The 14198-nt window shown below is 58.2% G+C and overlaps 3 protein-coding genes across 3 annotated transcripts; 1 reads left to right on the plus strand and 2 right to left on the minus strand.

Annotated features, from left to right (window-relative positions):
- The first annotated feature begins 45 nt into the window (after positions 1–45).
- PSPN (persephin) lies at positions 46–3373 on the plus strand. The gene is made up of 2 exons (XM_087425638.1): positions 46–2617; positions 2704–3373. Exons 1-2 carry the CDS (start codon positions 2464–2466, stop codon positions 3009–3011), a joined length of 462 nt encoding a protein of 153 aa, XP_087281764.1. The 5' UTR covers positions 46–2463; the 3' UTR covers positions 3012–3373.
- On the minus strand, positions 3271–5156 carry ALKBH7 (alkB homolog 7, RNA demethylase). Its single transcript, XM_004441250.3, has 4 exons — positions 4938–5156; positions 3902–4075; positions 3683–3807; positions 3271–3504 (listed from the first exon to the last, which is right to left on the minus strand). Exons 1-4 carry the CDS (start codon positions 5139–5141, stop codon positions 3342–3344), a joined length of 666 nt encoding a protein of 221 aa, XP_004441307.1. The 5' UTR covers positions 5142–5156; the 3' UTR covers positions 3271–3341.
- A 2041-nt stretch (positions 5157–7197) lies between these two features.
- Positions 7198–11419, minus strand: CLPP (caseinolytic mitochondrial matrix peptidase proteolytic subunit). The gene is made up of 6 exons (XM_004441251.3): positions 11219–11419; positions 11053–11124; positions 10444–10540; positions 9644–9831; positions 8743–8848; positions 7198–7552 (listed from the first exon to the last, which is right to left on the minus strand). Exons 1-6 carry the CDS (start codon positions 11402–11404, stop codon positions 7383–7385), a joined length of 819 nt encoding a protein of 272 aa, XP_004441308.1. The 5' UTR covers positions 11405–11419; the 3' UTR covers positions 7198–7382.
- Between the last annotated feature and the right edge of the window lie 2779 nt (positions 11420–14198).

Here is a 14198-nt window from a genome sequence, read left to right on the forward strand (position 1 = left end):
AGTGTCTTGCCCCTTCTGTTCCTGATCCCTTCTTTCACGTTTTTATCTTCAGCATCCCTGTCTTATAGTCTCTGCCAGACACTTGTAGTGCCCAAAGCTCACAGACAGGTGTCGTTTGACTCCCTTTCGTGATGGATTCTTGTGCTTTGTAATTTTGGACGGGGGACTCCTGGCTGGCTTGGGGGCTCTATCTGCGGGACTCCTGGGCGGTCTGTTTTGCAGGCAGCTCCTTCCAGATCGTTTTTGCCTTGCTCCTGCCAGATGCCCCAGGAGTCCCAGCCTGAGCCTGTTTGAGGTGTGGTTCTCAGCTTCGGGGCCCTGTCTCTACGTGGCCACAAACTCCCAGACCCCTTTGTTGCTGATGTTGGCATCTGGGCCCTCCCTAGTTTTCAGCTTTCCAGTCATGTTTTCTGGAGCTTCCTTTATTTTCTTACAAGTCGGTTATGCATTTACTTTATCCAGTTTTGCTAGGTGTTCTGTAGCCGGAGAGCTTTTTGAGTTCATGCACAGTAACGTTGCTGGAAGCCGAATTTGGCAGCACGAGCTACTTTTGAACCCCTGTTCCGAGCAATCCAGCTGGGGGCCGGATGTCGGGCTTCCCTCTTGCCCGTGGCTGGAAACGGCAGGTGGAAACTTCCCCACCCCGTTCCACAGGCCCTTGGCTGCCGAGCGGGGATGCCTGAGATGTCAGGCTAATTCCTAGGAATGTCCCAGGGCAGTCCAGCATCCCTCCCCATCCTTCCGCCAGGCCATTTTGGGGACAGCAGGAATGAAGCCCTCGCCCCTTGCCCTGGCAGTTTCCCTACTGCCCTTCCTGCCATGTGGACCACGGTCTAAGGACTCCCCACCAGGCCAGGCCACACGCCCTCGTGGTTGGGAGCAGGAGCCTTATATTCAGCAGGACCTGGGTTCAAATCCCGGGTGTTTTTCCTAATTCTGGGTCTTTGAACAAGTGACTTTTTTTGGTCTGAAAGTCATCTTAATAAGTACTGCAGTGAAAACCACCACACCAAAATTATCAAAGCAATCCGCTGGGGATGGAGTTTCAGTCATTTCCAGCCTTTTGCTGAAACAAAATCTGTGTAGGATGAGTCCGCGAAGGTTTCCTGGGTCAAAGGGACGTGATTGGCAGTGTTATCAGCCAATGCTCAGCTGTGACCAATTTACCCTCCTGCCCACAGCACAGGTGGGGGGCTGGGGGGCCTGTGTCCCACTTGCACACTCGGCTGTGTGGAAGCGAACTTTTTTTTTTTTTTTTTTTTTTTGCTGAGGAAGATTCACCCTGAGCTAACATCTGTGCCAGTCCTCTATGTTTGTGTGGGTTGCCACCACAGCATGGCTGATGAGTGTTGTAGGTCTGCGCCCCGGATCTGAACCTGCGAACCTGGGCCACCGAAGCGGAGTGTGCTAAACCTAACCACCACACCAGGGGGCCAGCCCCCCGAACTTTCTGATTTTTGCCACTCTTGCATGCAGAGCCTCATCTGAGTTTGAACCCAGTCTCATCTGCGTGAGATCAAGCATCTCTTCAAATGCACATAAGCTGTTTGTATTTCCTCGGCCTCAAAAACTCGCACAAGTTCCTCAGTGCCTGGCACCGTGTTAACATGAAACGCGTGTCTGCCTGTCCTCAGAACTCCGTGTGGCGGGACTCTGATTATCCCCCTTCACAGGTGAGGGATGGAGGCTCGCTTCCTCGGGTCACGGGGCCGGGCGTAGAAGTCCCCAGAACATGCTGCTGCCCCCAAGACCCAGTGGGGCTCAACCTGCCCTCCCGCCCTGATACTCTTTGACCCCAGGATGGGGCTGGATCCCAGGGGGCCTCAGGTTGGCCTTCTAGAGACAGGAGTCCCTGCAGGGTGAGCTTCCCGTCCCCTGTGTCCCAGCTCTTGGCTGTCCCCAGGCCTCACCCTTTTCCTGTTTTGACGCTGGCCCAGCCCAGCCCGGAGACAGGGGCATGATGGCTTAATCCTCCAGGAGGGGCCATGACGGAGGATTCTGTCAGCTCACCCACCTGCCAACCTGCCTCCTCCCTGCACACATGACCACTCCACCTGGTGCACGACGCGGGGTCTCCTGAGCCCCAGCACCCTGCCTGAGTGGGCAGAGTCCCCCCGTGGGAGTCCCTCATCTCTCCCTCCAGACAGCAGGTGGGGTGGGCGCTCCAGGTGCCCGCCCTGTGTTCAGCCCCGGCTGCCGCCGCCACACTCGTAAATCAGGGGGCGGAGGGGGTGTCGGAAATGGGCCTGTGGAATGTCTGGATGAGGTGGGGGGGCCTTTAACTCTTAGAAGCACGGGGTGTGGGCCGGCCTGGCCCCAAAGATGCAGGAGATGAGCTGGCGTGGGACATGGGGGCCCTCGTCCCCGTGCAGTGGCCGGCAGCGAAGAGGTTATTTCTTCAGCCCAGGCAGAGGATAAATTGAGGGCTCGGGGCGTCCCCATCCTCAGGACCTGTCCGTCACAATGGCCACAGGAAGAGTCGTGCTCGGCTCTCTGTTGCTTCTGCTGCTGCAGCTGGGCCTCGGCGGGGACCCTGGTGCTCGGGGGGCTCCAGTGGCGGAGGGAGAGCTCCTGTCTGAGCCAGCGGCAGAGAGAGGGAACCCAAAGCCACAGCTGGGTAAGGAACCCCAGGACCCTGCGTGACTCCCCAACTCCTTCCTGCCTAGACTCTGCCCGCTGTCAGCTGCCCCTTGTCCCCCCCAGGTGCCCGCCTGCGCCGAGCCTCGGCCAGCCCGTGCCAGCTGTGGAGCCTGTCCCTGCCCGTGGCAGAGCTGGGCCTGGGCTACACGTCGGAGGAGACGGTCATCTTCCGCTACTGTGCTGGCAGCTGTCCCCGCGGCGCCCGCACCCAGCACGGCGTGACGCTGGCCAGGCTCCGGGGCCAGGGTCGAGCCCACGGTGGGCCCTGCTGCCAGCCCACCCGCTATGCCGATGTGGCCTTCCTCGATGACCGCCACCGCTGGCAGCGGCTGCCCCAGCTCTCGGCGGCTGCCTGCGGCTGCGGCGGCTGAGGATGCCCGGCCTGGGGCCCTGCAGCCGCACGAGGAGCTCTGCTGACCTATTTATTGCAGATCTGGACGCCGAGAAGACAAGACGGGGAGGTGGGCTGGGGCCGCCAGCAAGGAGCACAATAAAGAAAATTGCTCCTGCAGCCTCGTGACTGTGTGTTCAGCCGGGATGCGCCTGGACCCTGCCACCTTAGCTCCCGAGGGTGGGCAGGTGGGGCTCCCCTGCAGATCTCAGCCCCAGCAAACAGCCAGTGCAAGGAAGGCCAGTTTGTGCATTGTCCAACTTTATTCACAAACTCGGTGTCTCTGAGAAGCTGGGGAAGGGCCTGGGCATCAGCAGGCTGGGGGTGGCTGCCCCAGCCCCTCTGGTCCTATCCCCTCCGGGAGGGAGCGGCAGATCACAGAGATGCGTCGGCCCCGGGGAACCCGACGCTCCCCAAAAAAGGACTCTTCGTCCCGAAGGATCTCGTGGGAGAAGTCGTAACGGGCCGAACCCCTGCAAGAGAAAACAGAGGCTATGGCTGGGTGGGGTGAGGGCAGCCCCTAGTCCAGGCCAACTGCCCACCGTGGGGGGAATGGTAGTGCTGGCTGTGAGGTCTGAATGGGAGATGCTCAAAGCGCTGGCTGGGAGTCTAACACATTACTGGTGGGGGGGCTCCCTGGCTGGGCAGTACCTAAGGATGTACAGGGAGCCTGGCTCCAGCAAGAGTTCCAGCCACTCGCCCGGCTCCTGGGTGTGGACCAGCCGCATCACGCTGGGAGACAGCAGGGACAGGCCGGCGATGGTGGCTCCACAGAACTGGAAGAGGGGGCATGGTGGCGGGTCAGGCTCTGGCCCGCCTGGCCGGCCCATCCCCCCAGCTAGGAGCTCCAAGGCGCTGGCCTCTGCCCACCTTGACGCTGTCCACGTGCGGTTTGATGTAGCCCTGAGGTTCCAGGTCCAGCACGTGCACAGGGGACAGCAGGGTCTGGCCAGGGCCAAACGCGGCCGCCTGCACGCGCTGCAGGATGGCCCGGCTTGCCTCCGACCAGCGCGACTTCTCTGTCTCTCGGAAGCCGTGGATGGCCTGCACAGAGAGCTCAGGTCAAGCCTGGAATCTCCCAGGGGCAACAGGGAAACGGAGGCACGCGGCGCCGGGGGATGCAGAGCAAAAGGGCTGGTTTTCCCAGCTGACCCTTGACCTCACCCTCAACTCACAGCCTTGGTCCTATCTACCCCACGATCCTGGGTCTCAGATCTAGCTCCGGCCTCAGTCCTTTGCACCCACCCTCAGGCTCCAATTCAGATCCTGCCCCCAGTGCTGGCTCCGCCCCAATATTCATGTCTGTCTCAGTCTCCACCCACAACTTGATCCCACCCAACTCCCCTGTCTCCGCCCCCAACAGGTGACTCTCCCTCATCTTGCTCCACACCTGTTTCCACCCCTAACCTCGGTCCTGTCCCCCAAACATCCCTCAGTTCCAGGTCCTGCCTCCAGTTATGGCCCTGCCCTCATCTCCAAAGCGCTCTCCCTGGTCCCGAGGCTCCCCTCCGCCCACCCACCCCACGGGACTTCAAGACTCCGCCCCATTCCCCAGGTTCCGCCCCCAGCCGTAGCCCCGCCCCATCCCGGCGCTTTATTCCCTGTCCCCGCCCCTAATACCACAGGCCCCGCCCCCGCCGTAGCCCCGCCCCACAGCTCCCTGATCTAGGAATAGCCCTCATCGTAGCCCCTCCATATCCCAGAGTGCCCTCCTGTCCCCCCGCTAATACCACAGGCCCCGCCTCCGCCGTAGCCCCGCCCCTACAGCTCCCTGATCTAGATACCGCCCTCATTGTGGCCCCGCCCCATCCCACAGCGCCACTCCCGTCCCCGCCCCTGACGTCCAAGGCCCCGCCCCCGACGTGGCTCCGCCCCCGACGCGGCTCTCCCGCGCCGCTAGCCTCACCGCGTCCCAGTGATCGTATTCGTAGCGGCGGCGGCGCAGCTCGGGCTCCAGCTCCCGGCTCAATGTCTCCTCCTCGGCTGCGCTCAGGAAGCCGGGCCGCACCACGGCCGCGTCCTGCAGGCGGCTCAGCACGGCCGGGCCCGAGCCCCGCACCCAGCCCGACCCGGACAGCGTCCGCAGAGCCAGCCGCCCAGTCCCGGCCATAGCCCCGGAGCCGGGTCCTGGGAGTGGCCGGGTCAGGGCAACGCCCCCGCCTCAGAGCCATTGGCTGGGGCTGCGCCGAGTCCCTGCAACGATTGGCTCTCTTCAGAGTCCCGCCTCTCGCTCAAGGCTACTGGTTGCTCCTGGGCTCGTCCTCTCAAGCTATTGGCTCCCCGCAAAGCCCGCCCCCTCTCTCGCGCTATTGGGCACCATTACCGCAGTAACTTAGACTATTGGCTGTGCCGCAAGTCCGTCCTCCAGGGGGCGGAGGCGGGTGGGGGCAGGCGAAGACAGTTTTGGCCTGGGGTCAGAGGTCAGGGGTCATAGACGGATTTGGGCCAGGGCCGAGATTATGGAGTCGGCAAGGGCTAGAGGTTAAGGGTAGAGTACAGTCAGGCTGAGACGAAGGAGTCAAGGGTACAGGGGTCAGAAGAGTCACGTCAAGGCCACGATTATGGGGTGGGGTCAAGTTTGTGGAGTTGGGGGTTGCGGTCAAAGGTCAAAGCGAGGCATCACCCATTTCACCTCTGCCGGATCATTCCCACCCGCGTACAGACAGGCTGGCTCCCATCTTACAAACAAGATATAAACAAAAAAACCTCTTCCTGTAACAGTAGCGTTGGCGTGTCATCATTTTGCAGCCCTTACTGCAATATTAGTGGATCCAGACAAGGATTCTCACGGGCTCCTAGTCACGAAAGCAAGCATACACCCTTGGCTAAGAGGTCACTTGCCAAAAAGTGGAAACTGAATGGGATCCGACTCTCTTTTTGTATATATTTAAAATTGTCCAGAATGAAAAGTTCAACCATGTGTAACTGATGAACATAGCCAAATAAAAAAGTCCACTGAATTAAAAAAAAAAAAACAAAACACTGACCCCAATTCTCCCTCCAGGCACAGCCCCACGTTCTCTGCTCTCCTTTACAGCAACATTCCTCGAAGCACTTGTCTAGCTCCAATATTTCCCTCCCCTTCTCTCTGGGTCTGCTCCAATCTGGCTTTTGGCCCCACAGCACCGAAAGTGATCTTATTTAAGGCCACTAGTGACTTCCACCCTGCCAGACCCAACATCCAGTTCTCAGCCTGCCGGCTAATTCATCGACATCCTGACGTCTCCTACATTTTAATTCCCAGCGCTGACCTCAGACTTACCCGTCCCCTGGGATGTCTGAGGCACGTCAAACATCAAATGTCCAACTCCTGATCCCAGCCCCCAAACCTGCTCCTCCCCCCGCCAGCCTTCGCATCTCAATGAATAGCTCTCCATTTTCCTACCTGCTTTGGGCCAAAATCTTGGAGTTTGGGGAGATTACGTTTTCTCTCAAATCTCTCGTCCATCTGTCAGCCCTGCCTTTAAAACCTGGCTGGAATCCGACCTCTTCTCACCACCTGGCAGGGGCCATCAGCCTCCATCTGGATTATTCCAACAGTCTCCTAACTGGTCTCCAGGTTTCTGGGCTTGCTGCAGAAACTCCTCTCACCTCTCCGTGGAAGCCATGGTCATGCTTCTTTTCCTTCCTCTTCTCACAACTCTTCGTGGCTCATCTCCCTCCTTGCTAAGACCTGCCAAGTCTTTTAAGACCCATCCTCCTCCTCTTTCTGCTGGCATCTTCTCCACTCCGCCCCCTCACTCCACTCCAGCCACCCCAGGCTCCTCCCGGTTCCGCCCATGTGCCAGGCACAGTCCTGCCCCAGGGCCTTTGCACTCGCTCTGGCTGGTCTGTCCCAAGATAGCAACCTAGCTCCCTCCCTCACCTCCCGCAGTCTTTGCTCAAATGTCACCTTCTCAGCAAAGCCTTCTCTGGTTACCCCATCTAAAACTAAGAATCACAAGAATAAGTTCCTAGAGGACGGGAATTTTTGTGTTTTCTTCACATTATGTCGCAGCCTCTAGAACAGTGCCTGGAATATTGTACTTGCTCAACAGAGTGCGTTGAAGTTAGGGAGTTGAAGGTCAGAGCCTCGGGGTCAGTTCGAGAACAGAGGGGGACTCTTGGAAGGGCAGGCGCATGCGTGCTGTGGCGGAGCAGAGAGGGAAGGCGCCACAGACAGGGAGCAAAGACTACAAAGATTTAATTTAAAATCACAGTGTCTCAGCCAGGATACCCGCCCTCAGGGGCAGGCACCCCCAAATCCAGAGTTCCTCAAGGGGCTCAGCAGCGAGGGGTGGGCGGGGCTGCAGCAGCAGCGTCTGGCTGGCACGTGGCCCCTCAACTTTCATCGGGAGGAGAGGTCCAGCTCTCAGGCGCTTGCTGGGGCAGGTTGGGCCGCCGCCGCCCCCGTGGGCTCCTTCTGCACCAGCTCCGGCTCGTCCTCCCCGTCCTGGGGAGGGTGCACCAGAACCTTATCTAAGATGCCAAATTCCTGGGCCTCCATGGGGCTCATGTAGCGGTCCCTCTCCATGGCCGACTCTGCGGGGGAAGCGAGAGGCGGCACGCGTGTGGTTAAGAGGGGAGACCTGGGGCCAGGTCTGGGTCCCCGTTCAGCGACTTCTTCTCTGTGTCACCTTGGCTTTCCCCGCTCTATGCCTCAGTTTCCCCATCAGTAAAATACCTATTTCAATTTTTTTTTTTTTAACTTATGATGTATAATCCACATCCAGGAAGGGCACAGATCGTAAGTGGATGGTGCAATGAATTTCAGACTGAATATATGGCCAGCACCCAGATCAAGAAGGGTGACGGGCACACCTCCCCCCAGAGACCCCGCTGGGGCCCACTTCAGTCGCTAACTCCTCCCGCCCAAGAGGAACCACCATCCTAACAGTGGCCTAATGGCACGGATGACCGTGGACTGTCCCCTCTCGGTGTTGCTATACAGCATTCCACTGTCTGAATAAACCACCACTCTTTCCACTGCTGATGGGCATTTGGGTATTCTCCAGTTTGCGGCTTGTCCAAACAGGATTGCTCGTCTGCATCTTTGGTGGACGGAAGCAGTCAATGCTCTCCGTTACATGCCACGCAGGGAACCACAGCATCTTTTGGCAATAGCGCCCAACAGCTTTCCAGAGTGGCTGGACCACCCCCACTCCCGCCTGCGATAGAAAAGCATTCCCGCTGCCCCACATCCTCGACGGCATTTGGTGGTGTCAGTATTTTATATCTGAGCCCTTCTGGCGCACTGAAATGCTATCTCACGGGGGCCTTCATTTGCCTTGCCCTAATAATGAATGATGTTTTAATTAAGCATCCTCACTGAAGATGGTGAGCATCTCTTCTTATGTTTCTGGGCCATTTGGAATATTCTTTGTTGAAGACCCTGCTCAAAACTTTCCACCTATCTTAATGAAGTTTTTGAGAGGGTTCTGTGAATTGGGCTTTTTAAAGGGCTTAGAGTAGGGGTTCTCGAAGAGGGGTGATTCTGCCCCTCCAGGGAACCCTGGGCGATGTTTGGAGACGGTTTTGGTTGTCACAAGTGGAGGATGCTAGTGGGACCTAAAGGGTGGGAGCCGGGGATGCTGTTCAACATCCTACAATGCACAGGACGGCCCCCACGACAGAGAATGATCCGGCCCCAAGTGCTGAGGTCCAGAGGCCCTGGGCGAGCACACGGCCTGGCATGGAGCTCCGCGGGGGTCTGCCGGGGGCAGGGCACTCACCGATCACCTGCAGGCTCTGCTTGGTGTGCTTGGCGTAGATGCTATAGAGCTGCTTCTTGAGTTTCATGATCTCCTCTGCCTGGATGGCGATGTCTGTGGCTTGGCCCTGGGGGACGTCCCAAGGGAGGGGACAGGAAGGAGAAGGTTTGAATCAGTGTCTCCCCGGGAGGCTGGAGATGGGGACTTGGGAGCCCCCGGGGCTTCAGGCTGCCAGTTTTCAGGCTGGTGGGACAAGGCTCTGCAAGTCCCTCCACATCCTGGGTTCATCCTCACCGTCACCACGAAGGCTTCCTGTATTAACTACATATCTGCTTCTGGGGCTTTGCTGACTGGAAAGAACCGCCCCTCCCAGGGCTAGCTAATTCTCAGAGGTAGCAAATAGCTCGCCCACGAGGACACCTTTCACATGCAAACCAGCCAATCCAGAGCCCACACCGCCACTACCTCCTTTATGGGGCTCTCATACTCAGGGCCACTCTCCCCTGCCCTGATCACCCCAGGGCCAGGTGCCAGACAGCTAGGGCCAGCCCCTATGCCCCAGAGCCTGCTGGAATTATTCAAAGAAGCCCCTGTGAAGCCTGCTTATCTTGCCTCGTCTGTTCTTCACAGAAGAAACCACAATAAAGGCTCCTGCCCACGCTCCCCCTCCCTCTGCCCCAACCCTCCGTGGGGCTTCCCCGTGTGGCCCTGCCTGGTGCACTGTGCCCCCTCCTGTTGGGATCTGTGGGTGACAACCTGTCTTTTCAATGGCAGTTGTCTCCTGATATTATTCACCACTGCTGAATAATAATAAACCTACATTTTAAAAGACTGACACCCCCACGTGACTTCCGCCCAGTCAGTCCGTCTGTCTAGACCCCGTCCCCCATCCCCAAAGTGGCTCGCAGGGCCTGGCACTCACCCGGGCGCCCCCCGAGGGCTGGTGGATCATGATGCGGGAGTTGGGGAGCGAGTGGCGCATGCCCGGGGTGCCGGCGGCGAGAAGCAGGGAACCCATGCTGGCAGCCTGGCCCACGCACCACGTGCAGATGGGGTTGAGGATGTACTGCATCGTGTCGTAGATGGCCAGGCCCGAGGTGACCACACCGCCTGCAGGTGGGGGCACACATGAGGGGCTGGGCCAGCTCTTCCCACCATCCTTTCCCTGTGGCAGCCCCTGCAACCCTTTAAAGGCAGAGATCTGCAAACACCTCCTGGGGTAGGGAGGTGACAGAAACAGCTGACAGGGGCCAGGTGGCGGGACAATGAGAGCACGTGCTCCAGAGTGAGCTAACCGTTGCCACACGTGCCCGTGGGCCAGGGGCACCAGATCTGCCACACTTTCAAGAGAAACTAGAAACCGGGAGAGTGTGGTGGCTGACAAGGAAGGTTCTGGAGCCAGCCTGCCTGGGGATGACCTCTAGCTGGGCAATTTATCCTCGGTGTGACCTCGGGCAAGTTACCCAGCCTCTGGGAGCCACGGTGTCTCCTCCGAGATGGGAGATAACTGAAAGGTACCTACCAATCAAAATGGCAGGTTCAGCTGCCCATTCGTGAATCTAAACTTAAAAGCAAGGAACACGCGGCTTTCGGAGGTTTCAAGACACTTTGGGGGTTCTGAAGGAAGCTCTGCACCCATTATTTCCCCAGAGAGAGAACGTCCCTGACTGGGGGGTGTTGGTCCCCTGAGTCACTCAGGGCGCCCGGGAAGGCCCCGCTCACCAGGACTGTTGATGTACATGTGGATGGGTTTCTTGTTGCTCTCGGATTGCAGGAACAGCAGCTGCGCGATGACCAGGCTGGCCACGCTGTCATCGATCTGCAAGTGGGGAGGGCAGGGGTGTCCCCAGATGGGGGAGTGGGAGAAGGCTAAGGGAGGCAGTTATGGGGTGTCTGGGGAGGAGTCAGGGAACCAGGATGAGGGTCAGAGCCCAAGGAAGATGAGTTGTTAGGAATTCAGGACCCAGGAGGGGATGCAGTGGGGGGTGGTCGGGACCCAGGGGGTTGGAGGCACAGCAAGGGGGGAGTCAGGGGCTCAGGGCCCGGGAAGGGAAGGGGTCTGGAGAGCTGGGGAGAGGGATCATTGCTGAGGGAGGGAGTCAGAGATCAGGAAGGGAGAAGCAGGGGGTATGAAGCCCGGGGGCGGTGCAGGGGGCTGGTGTGGGAAGTCAGAGGGCTTAGGTGCCCAGGAAGCGGGGTGTCAGGCTGGGACCAGAGCGGAGCCGAGGGAGGAACTTCAAAGTGGAAAGGTCAGGGGTCAAGGGGGTTGGAGGAGGAGGGGCGCCTGGGGTCGCGCAGGCGCAGGGGAGGATCGGGGCGCAGGGGGCTCACCGGACCCATGACGCACACGATGCGCTCCCGCAGCAGCCGCGAGTAGATGTCATAGGCGCGCTCGCCGCGACCCTGCGGAGGAAGATGGGGGTGAGGGTCAGGGGCCGCCCGTGCCCTGAGCCCCGACCCCGCGACCCCGGGCCGGGTCCCGGCGCGGCCGCTCTACCGTCTGCTCCACCACGATGGGAATGAGCGGGAGAGCCCGGGCCGCCGTGGCGTGCACGCTCCGCCGCAGGGCCAGGCCGCTCTCGGGCGTCCGCTGCGGGGGCAAGCGGGCGGCGAGGCGCGGCCCCAGCGCGGGGCACCTGCCTGCCGCCACCCGGGCCCCCCCCACCAATACTCCCGGCCACATCCCGCCGCACGTCCGTCCCGGCTCGCGTCCGATGGCGGAACTACAACTCCCGACGTGCTTTGCGCGCACGGCGCTTGCTCACTAGGCCGCCCACTTCCGGGCCGCTGGGCGGGCACATTTAGAGGCGGGGCGAGGTCGGGGGCGGAGCCTGAAGGGGGCGGAGCCAGAGCCTGGCGTGGAGCCCGGGCGGAGTGGAACTTTGAGAGCCGCCAGTTCTAGTCTTGTTCCCGACAAACTCGAGCTTCTTTATTTTAACAGTCAGCTCCGTTGTGCCCACTGGGCCCTGGCCTCAACGAGCTTCCAGCTTAGTGGGGCCGACTCCTACCGAGACCTTCCCATCCATCTGTGGCTGCGTGTGGGGTAGAGGGAGGGACCCCAGGCTGGGGGAGGCCAAGGGTGGGTGTTGCAGACTCCGCCTGGGAGATCGATCTGGAAAGGTTTCCTAGGAGGAGCGGGTATTGCAGCTGGGCTTTGAAGGATGGATAGGAGTTCGTTAGGTGGAGAAAGGCATTTCCAGCAGATGGAGGAGAATGGGCAAAGAAGTAGGAAGGTTCTCGGTAATGGTTGGGACCTCTCTTCTCCAGATCATCTTAAGGTGGATTCTTTTTCATCTTTCAGCTCAAATGTCACTTTCTCAGAATTGTCCCCTATTTTGTCCTCAGAGCCTAGGATGGTGCCTGACATGCTGTAGGTGTTTGTGAACCAAGAGATGAAGAGGTGATAAGGGAGGAAGGTTAAGAGCTGAGGGCTTTTAAGGCAGCTGCCTCAGAGCAAAGCTGGCTTAATCACTGGCTTGCTGTGTGATCTTAGGTGCATTGCTTAACCCCTCTGGGCCTCAAGTTTCTCATCTGGAAGATGGCCATGATCAAATCAGTCTCACGGGGAAGGATTTAAGGAGACCTGCTGCTGAGGTAGCATATGGAAGTCACCTGAGTTCAAATCTTGGCCCCCCACTACTTACTAATTGTGTGTCCCTGAACCTCAGTTTCCCATCCGTAAAATGGGGATAATGATAATAACCCGTCCAAGGGTTGTTGTGCATGAGGTCCTCAGAATGGAATGTAGTATGTGCTCAATTTGTATTAGCTATTGATGTATATTAATTATTAATGTGTTAAATCAGGAACCACGGGGGGTCCAAGAAGTCTTCCCAAATAGGGGTCCATTGGAAGCGGGTTTTGACGGATGGATAGGAGTTCACCAGGCAGGCAATACCTTAGTGCTAGACTCTAAACTTGAGGCTGGGTGCCCTAGATAAGGGTGGTTTTTGTGCCCTCTGTGCTCACAGGAGATTCCCAGTCAGATAGGGAGATAGAGTAGGAAGCCTTGGAGGCACCCTTGGCAGAAGGCCCAGATCGAGGCCTCACTGGCGTGGGTGGCGAGGTAGGGAGAGCCAGCATCTGGGCGCTGGGAGTGAGGAGGGAGGTGGGCAGTGTGGGCTGTCCCAGTTTCTGCTGTGAGTCAGGTGGGTGGGGCCCCGAGGGCCCCAGCTCCCACCTGGCCCTGGGGAGAAGGGCTTGGCCATCAGGTACCACCACCCCTGCACCCACACCCCCTGCCCTCACCTGCTTGCTTATCCACTTTTCAACCACTTTTCACCTCCCCAGTTACCACCCTTGATAGCACCCTCATCCATGTTCCAGTCACCCTCGTCCCGTGCCCGCTCTTAATTTTCCTTCTGCAGTCTGAGTGATCCTCTTAAAAGCGAATTGAACCATGTCCCTCCCTTGCCAAAAACCCTCCCCTTGGCTCCCTATCACCCCTGCTGATCTCTACACTCATCTCCTTCCACCCTCCCTCCCCGCTCTGCTCCCGCGCGGCGGCACCGGCCGGCTTCCTGTTTCTCAAGCACGCCACCCTCCCTCTGGCCACCTAGCCGATGCTTGCACCATCTTCTTGAATCTAGCTCCTTCCCACCGTGGGAGTCTCCACTCAAATGTCACCTCCGAGGAGCCTTCCGTGATCCCACTTGCTAACATCCCAGGCTGGCTCTGGAGTGTTGGCCTTGTTTAACTGGCTATCCAAAACAACTCCATCGGTTCATTTGTTTTCTTCTTTATTGTCTATAGAAGTGAGCTCCGTGAGGCTGGAGTGTCCGTGGTCTTATTTAGCCCTGTGATACTTGGGACGGTGTTTATCAAACCATTCTGGTTAGGACCCACAAGGAGAAATGCATCTTATATAGTGTCCAAATATATGAAAATACAAAAGTTTTATGTCATGATACTTATCCTTACTCTGAGCAGTGTCTTCTGATATTTTCTATTCCATGTTATCCTGCTCTATTCCATTCTATCTAAATTAGGGCTTCTCAGCTTTGACACTCTTGATATTCCGGGTTGGATAATTCTTTGTCAGGGGGGAGGCTGTCCTGTGTATTGTAGGGTTTGGAGCAGCATCCCTGGCCTCCACCCGCTAGATGCCAGTAGCATCCCTGCCCCCATCATAACAACTGAAGGTGTCTCAGACATTGCCAAGTGTCCCCACGGTGGGCAGAATTGCTCCCAGTTGAAAATCACTGATTTAGGGCCGGCCCCGTGGCTTAGCGGTTAAGTGCGCGCGCTCCGCTGCTGGCGGCCCGGGTTCGGATCCCGGGCGAGCACTGACACACCGCTTCTCCGGCCATGCTGAGGCCGCGTCCCACATACAGCAACTAGAATGGATGTGCAACTACGACATACAACTATCTACTGGGGCTTTGGGGGAAAAATAAATAAATAAAATCTTTAAAAAAAAAAAAAGAAAATCACTGATTTAAATTAAAGTGAGTAGAGATTTGAAATGTAATAAAACA

This window comes from Ceratotherium simum, chromosome 39 (genome assembly GCF_057802395.1).
Source record: "Ceratotherium simum simum isolate JZ-2026a chromosome 39, ASM5780239v1, whole genome shotgun sequence".
Taxonomy (NCBI): Eukaryota; Metazoa; Chordata; class Mammalia; order Perissodactyla; family Rhinocerotidae; genus Ceratotherium; species Ceratotherium simum.

Excerpts from the sequence above, each read along its gene's own strand:
- PSPN (XM_087425638.1), top strand. The coding sequence starts at position 2,464 with ATGGCCACAGGAAGAGTCGTGCTCGGCTCTCTGTTGCTTCTGCTGCTG. Across the intron at positions 2,618-2,703 it reads GAACCCAAAGCCACAGCTGG|GTGCCCGCCTGCGCCGAGCC; the intron begins GTAAGGAACCCC and ends TGTCCCCCCCAG.
- CLPP (XM_004441251.3), bottom strand. The coding sequence starts at position 11,404 with ATGTGGCCGGGAGTATTGGTGGGGGGGGCCCGGGTGGCGGCAGGCAGG. Across the intron at positions 9,832-10,443 it reads CATGTACATCAACAGTCCTG|GCGGTGTGGTCACCTCGGGC; the intron begins GTGAGCGGGGCC and ends CCCCACCTGCAG. Across the intron at positions 8,849-9,643 it reads AGCCCTCGGGGGGCGCCCGG|GGCCAAGCCACAGACATCGC; the intron begins GTGAGTGCCAGG and ends GACGTCCCCCAG.
- ALKBH7 (XM_004441250.3), bottom strand. The coding sequence starts at position 5,141 with ATGGCCGGGACTGGGCGGCTGGCTCTGCGGACGCTGTCCGGGTCGGGC. Across the intron at positions 4,076-4,937 it reads AATACGATCACTGGGACGCG|GCCATCCACGGCTTCCGAGA; the intron begins GTGAGGCTAGCG and ends CTCTCTGTGCAG. Across the intron at positions 3,505-3,682 it reads GGCTCCCTGTACATCCTTAG|GGGTTCGGCCCGTTACGACT; the intron begins GTACTGCCCAGC and ends TTTCTCTTGCAG.